The sequence below is a fragment of the Budorcas taxicolor genome, chromosome 13, assembly GCF_023091745.1.
Source record: "Budorcas taxicolor isolate Tak-1 chromosome 13, Takin1.1, whole genome shotgun sequence".
Lineage (NCBI taxonomy): Eukaryota > Metazoa > Chordata > Mammalia > Artiodactyla > Bovidae > Budorcas > Budorcas taxicolor.
In genome coordinates, this window is record NC_068922.1 from 56,410,588 (window position 1) to 56,423,117 (window position 12,530).

General features: G+C 46.2%; 2 protein-coding genes across 2 annotated transcripts; one reads left to right on the forward strand and one right to left on the reverse strand.

Moving 5' to 3' along the window:
• Positions 1-2,902: 2,902 nt before the first annotated feature.
• On the reverse strand, positions 2,903-7,211 carry FAM217B (family with sequence similarity 217 member B). The gene is made up of 3 exons (XM_052651162.1): positions 7,118-7,211; positions 6,926-7,011; positions 2,903-5,323 (listed from the first exon to the last, which is right to left on the reverse strand). The coding sequence occupies exon 3, from the start codon at positions 5,317-5,319 to the stop codon at positions 4,171-4,173; it is 1,149 nt and encodes a 382-aa protein (XP_052507122.1). The 5' UTR covers positions 5,320-5,323; positions 6,926-7,011; positions 7,118-7,211; the 3' UTR covers positions 2,903-4,170.
• Positions 7,212-8,954: 1,743 nt separating this feature from the next.
• On the forward strand, positions 8,955-12,530 carry PPP1R3D (protein phosphatase 1 regulatory subunit 3D). The gene has a single exon (XM_052650820.1). The coding sequence runs from the start codon at positions 9,322-9,324 to the stop codon at positions 10,219-10,221; it is 900 nt and encodes a 299-aa protein (XP_052506780.1). The 5' UTR covers positions 8,955-9,321; the 3' UTR covers positions 10,222-12,530.

A 12,530-nucleotide genomic window follows, 5' to 3' on the forward strand; every position in this document is an offset into this window, starting at 1 on the left:
CCTTGCTGGTATAACTTTCTTTTCAGGTCCCTTCTGCTTGTAAAGGTTCCATTTTGTACAGCCCCTCCCTCACAGCTCCTTTCTGTCTGCTAGGCTGGATGCTGTCAATTCATTAATCACAGGATAAAGCCAACAGGATTTAAATTTACTCAGTGAACTTGTTTTTTAACACCCCCAAAATTATTCTTTTTAAACTGCCACTGTTTGGCAGACACAAAAGAGGGCACCTCATTGTCACAGTGAATTTAGAAAGAGGAACTGAAAGGTTTTCAGAATGCTTACAACAGTAGCTGCTCACAATTGCTATTTCCTAACCTGGGGACTCCCTCGAAAGAACAGGGCTCGTTTCTGGACATGTACATTAAAATGCAATTTATTTCTAACATATTAATTTTATTGAATTTCCATCTATGTCCCTAACCACCCTTGGGGATAAGAAGAGGGACTCAGGAAAGGTGTAGCCAGGAATCTTCCTCAGATGCATCTAGGCCTGTTGTCATGTCTGCTGCTCAGAATTAAGAAAGTAATTGGGACAGAACTTCCCCCTCAGCAGATTTTTGAACTAATCATGGAGAACAAAGACAAACTCTAAACTAGAACTGCATAAAAAGCAAATCAAAACCATACCAGAAAAATCCACATAGTGTTTTCCCGATGTTCAGTTGATCTCAAGGAAGGAAAAAGCCCAGATTCACAAAAACCTATGTGTATTGTTTTATTATATACAAAACCAAGCATACAATAATTACATAGCAAATAACAAATATGCTGCATTTTGAATGGTGCTCTGTACATGTTCATGAATAAATAATAAATACTGCTTCTTTATTACCTTGAAATACAGTACCAAGAAATTTATATTTTTCTTTTACTACTCTTGTAAATGAGCACAAAGGAAAGAGGAAATGGGTGATATTTAAACATAAACGGTAGAAATTCTTCTCTCTGGAAACTAACCAAATAGGCCCAAGAACCACTACACACCAGTGATACCCTCTCCCCCCATCTTTTTTGTCATAGGTTGCCAACCCCATGCTATCCCAATTAAGTTACAAACTTTCAGTCAGTTTATAGTCATTAAAGAGAAATAGTGCCAACCTAAACAACTGTACGGAGAAGGCAATGGCACCCCACTCCAGTACTCTTGCCTGGAAAATCCCATGGACGGAGGAGCCTGGTGGGCTGCAGTCCATGGGGTTGCCAAGAGTCGGACATGACTGAGCGACTTCACTTTCACTTTTCACTTTCATGCATTGGAGAAGGACATAGCAACCCACTCCAGTGTTCTTGCCTGGAGAATCCCAGGGACAGAGGAGCCTGGTAGGAGGCCGTCTATGGGGTAGCACAGAGTCGGACATGACTGAAGCGACTTAGCAGCAGCAGCAGCAAACAATTGTAGCTTATATTGATATGTTTTTGTAGTTCACTTTTGTAGTTTTTTACAACTTTTCCCCTTGATTCCAAACCTGCAACAGTTCTTAGCACTTTTTCTAAACTTTGGAGTTCTTTTTTTGCTACCATTTTATTGGTTACTTTAATTGATTTAAATGCAACATGTATGTAAACAACTGCACAGAAATGACAGGCACTACTAAGGAATACAGTGACTCACGTCACAAGATTCCATGGCTTCGATCTGATGGACTGAATGAGTTCATGACTCAACTCTGTCATGTGGTCTGCTCAAGTGGCAAAACGATTTTTATTTGCAGCATTTAGTGCATTAAGATGTGTGCATCAGAAATCACAGAAGTGTGCTTCTGCTCTGTAATGAACCTATATTCCTTAGGAGGTCAGAGCCAACCACAATTACCAACCAGAGGCAAAAAAGTAAACAAGCAAAGCCACTTTTTCAGGCTTTTCAAACTGTCCTAACATGTGACATTATATATGCTTCCGAATTAAGCAACCAAGTCAAAGAGCAAGGAACAAACGTAACATCCGAGGTGTTACCTCAACATTTCTTAATCAGCTCAGACATACACAAGGCCAGGACAGGTGAACCATGTCACCGTCCAGATCTCCCGCACACATGTGCTACTGCGAGAGGCAGCAGCTCAGCAGAAACCCTGGGTTTCTATTAGGATTAATGTCAGGATCATACATGTGTGTGTAACATGCTTACAGAGATTGACTGGCCCTGAAACTTCATACAGAGCTGAATGAACATCTAGCAGAAAAAGAAATCATGAGTGGGGTGTAGACAGGACTTATCAGTGCTCACAGAAGCAGGGCCGTTGAAGGACATGTGGGGGACTGCTCAGGAACCACAGGAAGGAAAAGTTATGAATAACACTACGTTTTCAAAATACCATACTTATACTGAGTACAAATGTTACAGTATAATTGCGAACCATGGAACTGATGCTGGCCAGATACACATCTTTCGTTCGTTTATAAAAAGGCCTAAGATCTTAACGTAACCAGTGCTTTCTGCAGTAGGGCAGTGTGAGGAAGAAAGAATACAAGAGGGAATATGGAAATAAAGTCTTAAAAGAAAAGGACTACCATCAACATTTTTGTTAATACGATTAAGATCAGATTTTCATATGGCATCTTAATATTCAATTTTGGCCTATTATTTTAATTATGTATAAATACATCCTGTCTTTATGGTAACTTAAACAGTGACTTGGATGACACTGAATTGCTGGGTGAAAAGTCTGCCAGTTGGTAAATATTTTCAAATGAAATGTGCCAAGTTTTTCATTTGCCCCAAAGATGAAAAACAGAAACATATATATAAAGAAAAATAGAAGAATCGTTTGAAGGGATAAAATCAGCTATAGTCATTAAAACATACTGTACATCAAGAATTGTCCACCAAAGGTTTTAAAGATTTTTACAATAATATCAAGAGCAATCTCCTCACACAACCACAGGGACAAGTAGATGTGACTTCAGTTCAGTTCAGTTGCTCAGTCGTGTCCGACTCTTTTTGACCCCATGGACTGCAGCACGCCAGGCTTCCCAGTCCATCACCAACTCCTGGAGCTTGCTCAAGCTCATGTCCATCGAGTCAGTGATGCCATCCAACCATCTCATTCTCTGTTGTCCCCTTCTCCTCCTGCCTTCTATCTTTGTGACTTAACAGCAGTTAAATAAGAAGCATTTAGGAAGCTCAGGAAGCCACAGGGCCATGTAAGGATGTGAAGACATTCATTCAGTAACTTTAGTCATGCTCCCTCCCCCAAGATTATAAAGCAAGATTATAAAGTCCTGCTCTTGCAAATGAAGACAGATTATCATTTTACAACAGAGAGGGGCCAGGTCCCAAATCAGGAATGTAATAAGGGTTCCACTCAAAGTGGTTCCGTGTGTATCTGTCTGATTATAGGCCCTGCTTTTGCAAACTCTAAACAGTGGTTTACCTGTGGCATCTCTTCAGAGACGCCACCCGCCAGGAATTCCAGTTATCAACATTTCATTCTTCCTCCCACCACTTGCCAACAACCACACTGAGACCCACCAACCTCCACTGGGATGAAGTCTGCATGCTGACAGAATACAAAAAATTGACTTCACACTACCTCTAAAAGGCCTTCTTAAAAAACAAAACAAAACCCATGTTACGGAAAGCGCGAAAAGGCCTTCTTAAAAAACAAAACAAAACCCATGTTACGGAAAGCGCGTGGAAGCCCTAGATTCCACTCTCTCCCAAGAGCAGGAAACTTAGTGATAAATGACTTTGCTCAAAATAGATGCTGTTGAGGAAGGGCCCAAGCTTCCCCTGGGGTGAAACAGCCAGAACTTCTGTTTGAATCCTTTAGGGCCAGGGCGCAGAGAGCCCTGTCTCAGATACTCAGGATTCTCTACTGTTTGAAGCCATACCCACTAGCTTACATATGCTGTGGCTGAGATTTCAGAAGTGGAGTTCACTCAAGTCCCGCTAGAGAGCAGTGGTTTTATTTTTTTCTGTGGCATAGACTTTGGCTGATGTTTACCTCAAGTTTGCCTAAGACTGTCAACACAAAGTATGATTACCTAAAGACTTCTTTGTTTGAAAACAACCCTGTGTGGCAGGGGTGGAGGTGAGGGGGGGTGGACTAAAGAACTGTCCACCCCTTCAAGGTCAGTAAACCCGAAGTCTCTTACAATTCACTGGAGGGGAACTTTCGGAAGAGCTTTAATACTGAGTCATCTGCGGGTTCTTGCAACTCATCATCTCAGTTATTTCTTGAATTTGTATGTATTTTGCTTTCCTCCATTCGTTTTGAGCTTTTTCTCGCTGGATATCGTGGCATGAGCACAGTTACTCACGTTTCCCTTCTTCTTAAGACCTGTGTGTGCTGGTGCCCGGGCGGCCCTGCAGCCGTCCGCAGGATCCAGGATCATGGCTGGCGGCCGGGGTGCACGGAGGTTCCCATTGCTCTCGATCTTGGGGCCACTGTCCCCACCGGATAAGTCGCAGGGCTGCAGCCTGGAGCTCTTGTTGGATTTCTTTTTCTTCTTCTCTTTCTGCTCCTCCAGGGTTTGCTTCTGAGAACATAATCGGCTACTGCTCAGCACATCGAGAGGTCTGGGGAAAGCCTCACCAGTGTAACAGAATGGATGGACTTCCTTGCAGAGCGTGTCTTTCTTTCGTGAAAGGCCCGACTTCAGAGGCCCTTCCTGCTGAGGCCTGGACAGAGTGCTGGGCATCAGCTTGCTTCTCCCAGGGCTCTTCAGGGCCCCCGAGGTTCCAGGGGCAGTGGGAGGCCTCCCTTTGGCCACCTTGCCTTTCTCGCACTGGATGGTCTGGATCTGCAGCCACTCAAGCTGGACAAGCCTGTCGACGTACTTGCCTAGGAGTCCCCCAGTTTTGGGCACGGCCTCTGTCCTGCGCTCAGAGTGCAGGAGCATGGCTATGTCCCGCAGGTCCCAGGAGTTGCACGGGGGCGGGAGGAAGTCGGGGTAACAGTATTCAGGCCAGGTGGGGCCCTGCCCTGGGTGCAGATCGAAGTGAACCGGGTCAATCTCTTCTGCTCGAAGGTGAAGATCAGGAGGCGTGAGGGGGGATGGGGGGATGGCAATCCTTTCTGAATCAGAGAGGTCACTGGCACTGTCCTCCTCCTCGGCATCTTCTTTGATGATTTTCATGGACTGAAAGTCCAGAAACAGCTTGTTCCCTGAGAGCCCCCGATATCTGGGGCCGAGGGGACTCCTTTCGGGGTTTCCTTCTGGGGAAATGCTTTCCTTCAGCTTATCCTCAGTCAATTGGGGGACACCTCTGAGACTGCTTTTCAGCTGGGAAGAAATGTGGGGGACTTGGGGTTTACTCTGTCTTTTTCTGGAATTCTTGGGATGTTGTACTTTAGTCCGAGATGGGCCTGCATTCATATTGCTGTGAGAAATAAAATTGCAATTCTTAGTCCATGTGACACAAACTGGCCTTCTGATGATTTTAAGAAAGTAATCAAAAGAAGCCTCTAGTTGTACACTTCAGCTATGACAACGGGTTAGAAAATGTGAGGCCTCTAAACTTGCAAATTATAGGACAGTTTTCCACTTGATACTCTATTTAGGAAATAATATTAATATAAAGCAGGTGCCAGAAGTAAATGCATGGATTCATTTTGCATCAAATATTAGCTTCTAAGAAAAACACTAACATTTCATAAAGTACTTATATTACCATCTTAAACCCATTGTGTGTACTTTGAAAAATATCTCTTGTAGAACACTCAGTCTGTTGTTAATGATGAGCAGTGTTTAATAACACAAACAAATAAAATCCACACCTTTCTTTTATATACCTAGTTTAAATTAAATGTTGACTGGATGTAAAATACACATTTTACAGAACTTAATCACTGGTTGGTGGTAACTCTGAGCCAGCAAATATCCTAAGGAAAACTGTAGCATATACAACCTACACCTTAAGCCAAAAGCTTATCAAAGTGTCAGCATATCTTCAAATAGAAAACACACTAGGGAAAACAGTGTTTAGAGGGATAGGAATAAAATCACACAATGCCTTATAACACAATATAAATTTTTTAAAAGGCTTAAATGCTACTTTTTTTCTTTAAAATTTTATCATTTTTAAAAATTGAAGTATAGTTGATTTTCACTGTTGCGTTAGTTTTTGGCGCACAACAAGGTGATTCACTTATACATACATATACATTCTTTTTTTTTAAAATATTCTTTTCCACTATGGTTTATCCTAAGATAATTTTTAACACAGCTCCCCCATGCTCTGCAGTAGGGCCTTGTTAATACTGCCCTTGAGTGGTGGGGAGGCAGATCTCATGAATACTGAACACATTACTAGCACGGCAACTGACTCGTCCTCTAATTTATTTCTGAGGCAGCATCTCATATCAGAGATGAAGATATTTTCTTTTCAACTTATTTACCAACAACAGTGTACTTTACCAAGATGAATAATACTTCTCAGCAACATCAGTCTGGTGTGGTTTAAAAAAAAAAGGGATGGTAAACACGCTTCGTGGAAACCTCAGAGGTTCATTTGCTGGAGGTCTCTACCACAATAAGCGATTACTTGAAAATGTGCCACCTCTTAATAAACATGGAGGAGGTTAAATCATTGCCAGCAGCATAACATGTGCTCAATAAATGTTGAAAAAAATGAAGAAATGGATAAAGTAATTGCCATGATTTAGAACTCATAACCGACATTGCTAAAACTTTCCTTTACTCTAGCTGTCTATGTGCATCCATAAAAGTTATTACTAGTATCCTTTTTATAGAAAAGGAAACATAGAAAGATGATTACCCAAAATTGTGGATTCTGCTAACAGTGCAAGAATTATGACCTAGAATTTTTACCAACTAGTAATGTTTAAAACCATTTCTGTCAGACAAGAAATATGGTGTATATACTTCTGTCTACAGACATATTTTTCTCCCAGCCACACATATCAATCTGGAGAACATGCTCCCCTTGCAAGATAAAGTAATTACATGAAAAAGTATTTACCTGGTTTTCTGATAAGATTCATTCACCCTATTCCCTTTCTTGAAAAAGTCACATGGCTGATCATCATTTAGGGTTGGATAGACTGTCTAAAAAGAAAGACATATAGTTAATAAATACCCTAAAGACACACACACATGAAACATGAAAAACCAGAACAAATCTAAATGAGATTTTTACTTAAATTTACATCACCTTTTCTGTAGTGCTGGAAATATTCTTGCTCAATCTGTTGGAAGATGCTGACAGCAGGGGAAGTGACTTCTTTCCTCCTCTAATATTTGGGCAGGGTGCCTTGCCACTGGAACTAGAAGCAACAGAACAGTGTCGCTAAGTACCAACTGCAAACACCCTATCACCCTTATCATGTTGCTTTTCACTTTTTTGTTCATAAATATTCAAATTGTATAAAAAGTTTGAATGGGGGCATATTGCCTTCTATTTATGGTTTAATCTATTTTGCTTGTTTTTCACAGTGGGTATTAGATACAAGATCACACTACTATAAATGGATTTCATCTCTCTCCCCATACACACACACACATACACACAAAATCTCCTTGGAAATAATTTTTTGAGGACTTCTGTGGGGCTAATTAAGTTTGGCTGTTACTCCAAAGTTCCCGTGTCCATTCATTCATTCATTCATTCATTCGACAAATAGAGTGCCTAGAAAACAGCAGGGTTAGATACCTATCCTACTCTCATGGAGCTTGAACTCTATTGGAAAGGCCCTTTCAGGCCTCCTGCCTTCACTGTCACATCAGTCCATGAAAAATTTATCAGTGTAATACATATCACGCAATGTTCTCTCTCTGTGACATTTTGTCGATTAGTACCACCCAAGGCTGCTTCTCCCCTCTTGAGTGGTCTACTAAAAGTGCCCCATTTGAATGTGAATCTTCTTTCTTCCATAAAATCCCCTGCCTCTGAAAAAATGGAAGAGTTGGGATTATACATTTTTATTTCCCTCCTAAAACTCTGCTATTTTTCAAAATAAGCACGTATGCCATTTTGGTCCGTGTACATATGATGAGAAGGAAAACCACATGCGGGCCCTTACAATCAATGAATGAGACCATAATCAACTGCTCGATTCGTTTCAGATGTAGAAAACATTCTTCATCAACCCCCTTCATTAGTCTGGTTTTCCTGCTGCCTTGTCCCTCTAGATTGTACAGGAACACTCTAGAACTCTCTAGAAAGTGCACTCCCATCTTCCCCACTTCATTTCACCTGGCAAGCTTTACACCCTGGGCTGTGCTGTTTTCTGGACAAAGTTACTGAGAGCAAAGAGGTGACAGCCTGCACGGTCCCTAAGGATGCTGAAAGCAAGCTCTGGTTTCCCTGAAGGTTCGGGAACAAAGCTAAAAGTCTGGATTCTGCCTACAAAAATGTGTCCCAAGAGCCAGAGACTGCTTAAAGGCAGCCTTATCCTTTGTCACAGGGTCTTAACCCTTGTTCTCCCATCTTCCTCTCCGGTTTGGAGCCTCTCTGGAGACAGCAGTAGCAGCAGCGCCGCCTCCTCCCCAACCCCCAGGGACAAGGCCAGCGGTCCCCGCAGCAAAGCATTGTGGGTGATGCGGGGACAGGACGCTTCTCGTCTACGCAGCCAGGCTCCCACGGTCTGGCCTAGGGTCCGTGTTGCAGCGCAAACGTCCAGAGAGCTGGCTACCCTCGAGGCTTAAAATGAGCCGGGGACCGGCTCCTGAGCAGGCCGAGTGGTGCGCCCCTCCCCCGCCCGCGTTAGCCCAGAAATCCGGTGACCGCAGCGTGCATGCTCCGGGTCCTCCGCGCGAGCAGACGCCGATCTGGGACCGATCGGCGCGCTGGCCGGCCGGACGCAGACAGACACTGACCAGACCTGTTTCGCGGCCGCGGAGGACACGTGACGCGGGGCAGGGCGGGAGGCAGACGGCTGCGCTGGGCCGCGGGAGTCCGCGCCGGCCGCGTCACGAGGGGCGGGGCGGAGGCTCGCCGGGAAGTTGCTCCGACAAGTCGCGGCCGGGTGAGTAAAGCGCGGCCGGGAAGGGGCCGCTGGGCGGGGCCGCTGGGCGGACACCGCCTTCCCCGCACCCGGAGGAAGCCCAAGGCCGCCGCCACCCCGCGCTCCGCTGCGGCCTCGAGGAGCGTCCGCGCGAGGAAGCGTTCTTCCTGGAAACCAGCTTTTTTTTTTTCCCCCTGCCCAAAGCGGAAAACCAGGGGGAGGACTCGAGGGACCAGGTGGCGGACGAGGGGAGCGCGCAGCCGGCCTACCGCGTCCTCTGCAGGCGGCGGTTCCAGCGGACCCTCCCCAGGGTCGCTGAGCACGTCCCGGGACACCGAAGGAGCGGACTCAGGGTCGGGAGGGAGGCCGCCCTTCGGTTCCGCCTCCCCATCTCTCGACGGTCGGCCGGGCCATGTCCAGAGGCTCGGGCTCGGCGGTCCTCCCCGCCACCGTTGGGTTCCGGAAGCCCGCCCCGCGGAGCCTCAGCTGCCTCTCTGACCTGGACGGCGGCGCGGCCCGGGAGCCGCGGCCCTGCCGGCCCCCGGGGAGTCCGGGCAGCGCGCCGCCGCCGCCGCCCGCGGCGTCCGGCTGCGACCCCAGCCTACGGCCCATCATCCTGCGGCGGGCGCGCTCGCTGCCCAGCTCGCCCGAGCGCCGCCAGAAGGGCGCGGGCGCTCCGGGTGCTGCGTGCCGACCCGGCTGCAGCCGGCAGCACCGCGTGCGCTTCGCTGACGCGCTGGGCCTGGAGCTGGCGCAGGTCAAGGTGTTCAATGCGGGCGAAGACCCATCCGTGCCGCTGCACGTGCTGTCGCGACTCGCCATCAACTCGGACCTGTGCTGCAGCAGCCAGGACCTGGAGTTCACTCTGCAGTGCCTGGTGCCCGACTTCCCGCCGCCCGTCGAGGCTCCGGACTTTGGCGAGCGCCTGGGGCGCCAGCTCGTGTGCCTGGAGCGCGTCACCTGCTCGGACCTGGGCATCAGCGGCACGGTGCGCGTGCGCAACGTGGCCTTCGAGAAGCAGGTGGCGGTGCGCTACACCTTCTCGGACTGGCGCAGCGCGCACGAGGTGGCAGCGCGGTGGCGCGGGCCGGCAGGCTCCGGGGGCTCCGAGGACGTCTTCGCCTTCGGCTTCCCGGTGCCGCCCTTCCTGCTGGAGCTCGGCTCCCGCGTGCACTTCGCGCTGCGCTACCGTGTGGCCGGAGCCGAGCACTGGGACAACAACGACGGCCGCGACTACAGTCTCACGTGCCGCAACCACGCACTGCACATGCCGCGCGGGGAGTGCGAGGAGAGCTGGATCCACTTTATCTGAGCTTCCTGGCGGGGCTCGTGCGTCTGGGAGGTGGCCCTGCCTCACACCCCACCCCCAAGCCAGGGCTGTCGGACCTCGATTCCCGCAGCTGCAAGGTGTGCTCGCTGTGGCCCGCCTATGCTGTCTTTTACTTGAAATGTCTGGGTCAGTTGGTCTAAACCGTGGCCTCCGATGCCAGAAGGCCGGGCTGTCATGTGCTGGGTGGGGTGCTGGGTGAGTAGATGCACGAGTGAGTTGGCCCTATGAAGAAGGCCCAGGCAGGTGGTTTTGGAAAGGCCTGCGCCCTGCAACTGGGAAAGCCTGTGGCTTTTGCATGTGTCCTGATCGCGTCTCTGTGAATATAGCTCTTATTTCTCATCACTGCGATGTTGAAACCTTTTACCTTTAGCCGGTGCCTTCTTGGGAACATTCTTAATTCAATAAGCTTAAAAAAAAAAAAGGTCATTCTTGTCTGTTTGTGCCCACTGTAAACAGAATGTATGTGCTGTGACCCCCATCATGGTCCCTTGAAGCATTCCTGCCCTGGGACAAGGAAAACCTGAAGTCACATTTGCATGCCAATGTCTGTAGGCTTCTAACAGCCGGGAAACTATTAATAGGCAAGAAATTGATGCCTCTTCCATCATCATACAATCCTTCCTGGGAGTTCAGGCTGCCCCATTAGGCTGTGTGTCTCCTCCATCAGCAACTGCCAAGAAGGAAAACATTCAGAACTTTTAGTTAGCAAAACAGCCCCTTCTGCAGTGTTTCTTTGCACTTTATGTATTTTATTTTACATGTTTGATAATTGTGTATCTGCACTTTATCAGGCCACTCTGTTTAGGTTTGAGCTACCTAAGTATTTAAAGAAATTCCACCTTAAGTTATTTCAGTTTTCAGGAAACTGTGGAATTTGGGCAACAATGCCCTTTGCAATTACCTTTTTGACGATTATGGTGACTCTCTTGATGTCTTAAGTGTCCAGGATTCCAGCAATCATCATTCAGAAGTCACATTATCAAGTGGAACTAGCAGGTATTTTCAGCAACAACCAGACTGGAGGGAGAACAATACACAAATATTTATACATTTTAGTTGTTTTAAGCTGTATTTGTATATGCCTGGTTTTATCAACTACCTGCCAACTTTAATCTTTGTGCCTTCAGATAGATAACTTTGTAGCCTTGTCTGGACTTGTTTTCCAATTTTTAAATGTTAAATGCTTTTTTTTTTAACTTTCCAACCAAGAAGTCAAGGCCATTGTCTCCTGCAGAGTGCCACAACTTAAAACTCTCAGCGAGGGGCTATTTCTCTTGGTGCTGAGTGGTGGTCTGACAGCAGGTGCTAGCACAGAGGTGTGAAAACCCAGCTAAGGTGGACGTGGTCTCCAACTTGGGAAGCTGGTTTCCAAGAGCTGAAGCCAGTGTGATAAATCTTGTGATAGCTGTCACCAGTGAATTAACTCTAAATATTTGAATGCTTGTTACCGTTTGTCAAATAAGTATGCAAAGGATGCATTTTGCCTTTTAACCAATTTCTTTTCTTATAATGGCAACTTCAGTGTTTTTAAAAATTCCAGCAACAAGGATGGCTTTCTTTGGTACCTTCTGGTCTAAGAATATGGAACTCTGATTTAAAACATTGTGACTGAATTGAACAACCACTGGCTGTTAGCACTGTGTACTCCATTGACATGCAAGAGGCAAAGAAGCCTGGTCGCATTTCCTGCTGTTTGACAAACTGTCCAGTTAGGTCAGTAAACCCATGAGGGCCTTGGCCACTATGCCCTGGATCCTAGCCCAGTGTGCAAAGCAGTTGTCCAGGGTGTTCACATATGAGCAGGAGCTGACAAATATATTGCTATGTAAAGGCATGTGGAGAATCTTATAATCTGTGTAAAGGTCATTTGCCAAAAAAGATCTGGTCACAGAATATGTAGTAAATGTTGTATCTTCAATATTAAGAGAACCTCCCTGTGCCTTTGAAAAAAGATCAACATTTAAAAACTTTAAAGCTTAAATATACCTGCCTAGTTAATAAAGAAGCTTTGGGACAGCTTAAGATTTGCAGGCCTGAAAACACAGTGACATAGCCTAGATATTCAAGTTTTGTTGTGACCTGTGCAGTTGTTGGGTTATCTCTGCAAACATATTTTAATACAAGCCATTTAAGATGACTTCACCTAAGCCTCACTATTAAAGTATATGTGCACAAGTTGTTGGTTGAAGTGTGTTTTTCTTGTAGCCTGATTAGTGTGAAACAAGGCTTTAGAAATGTGTTAAGACATTTCACATGTCTTATCCTTCCTAGAATGCTGTCATGTTTAGTAT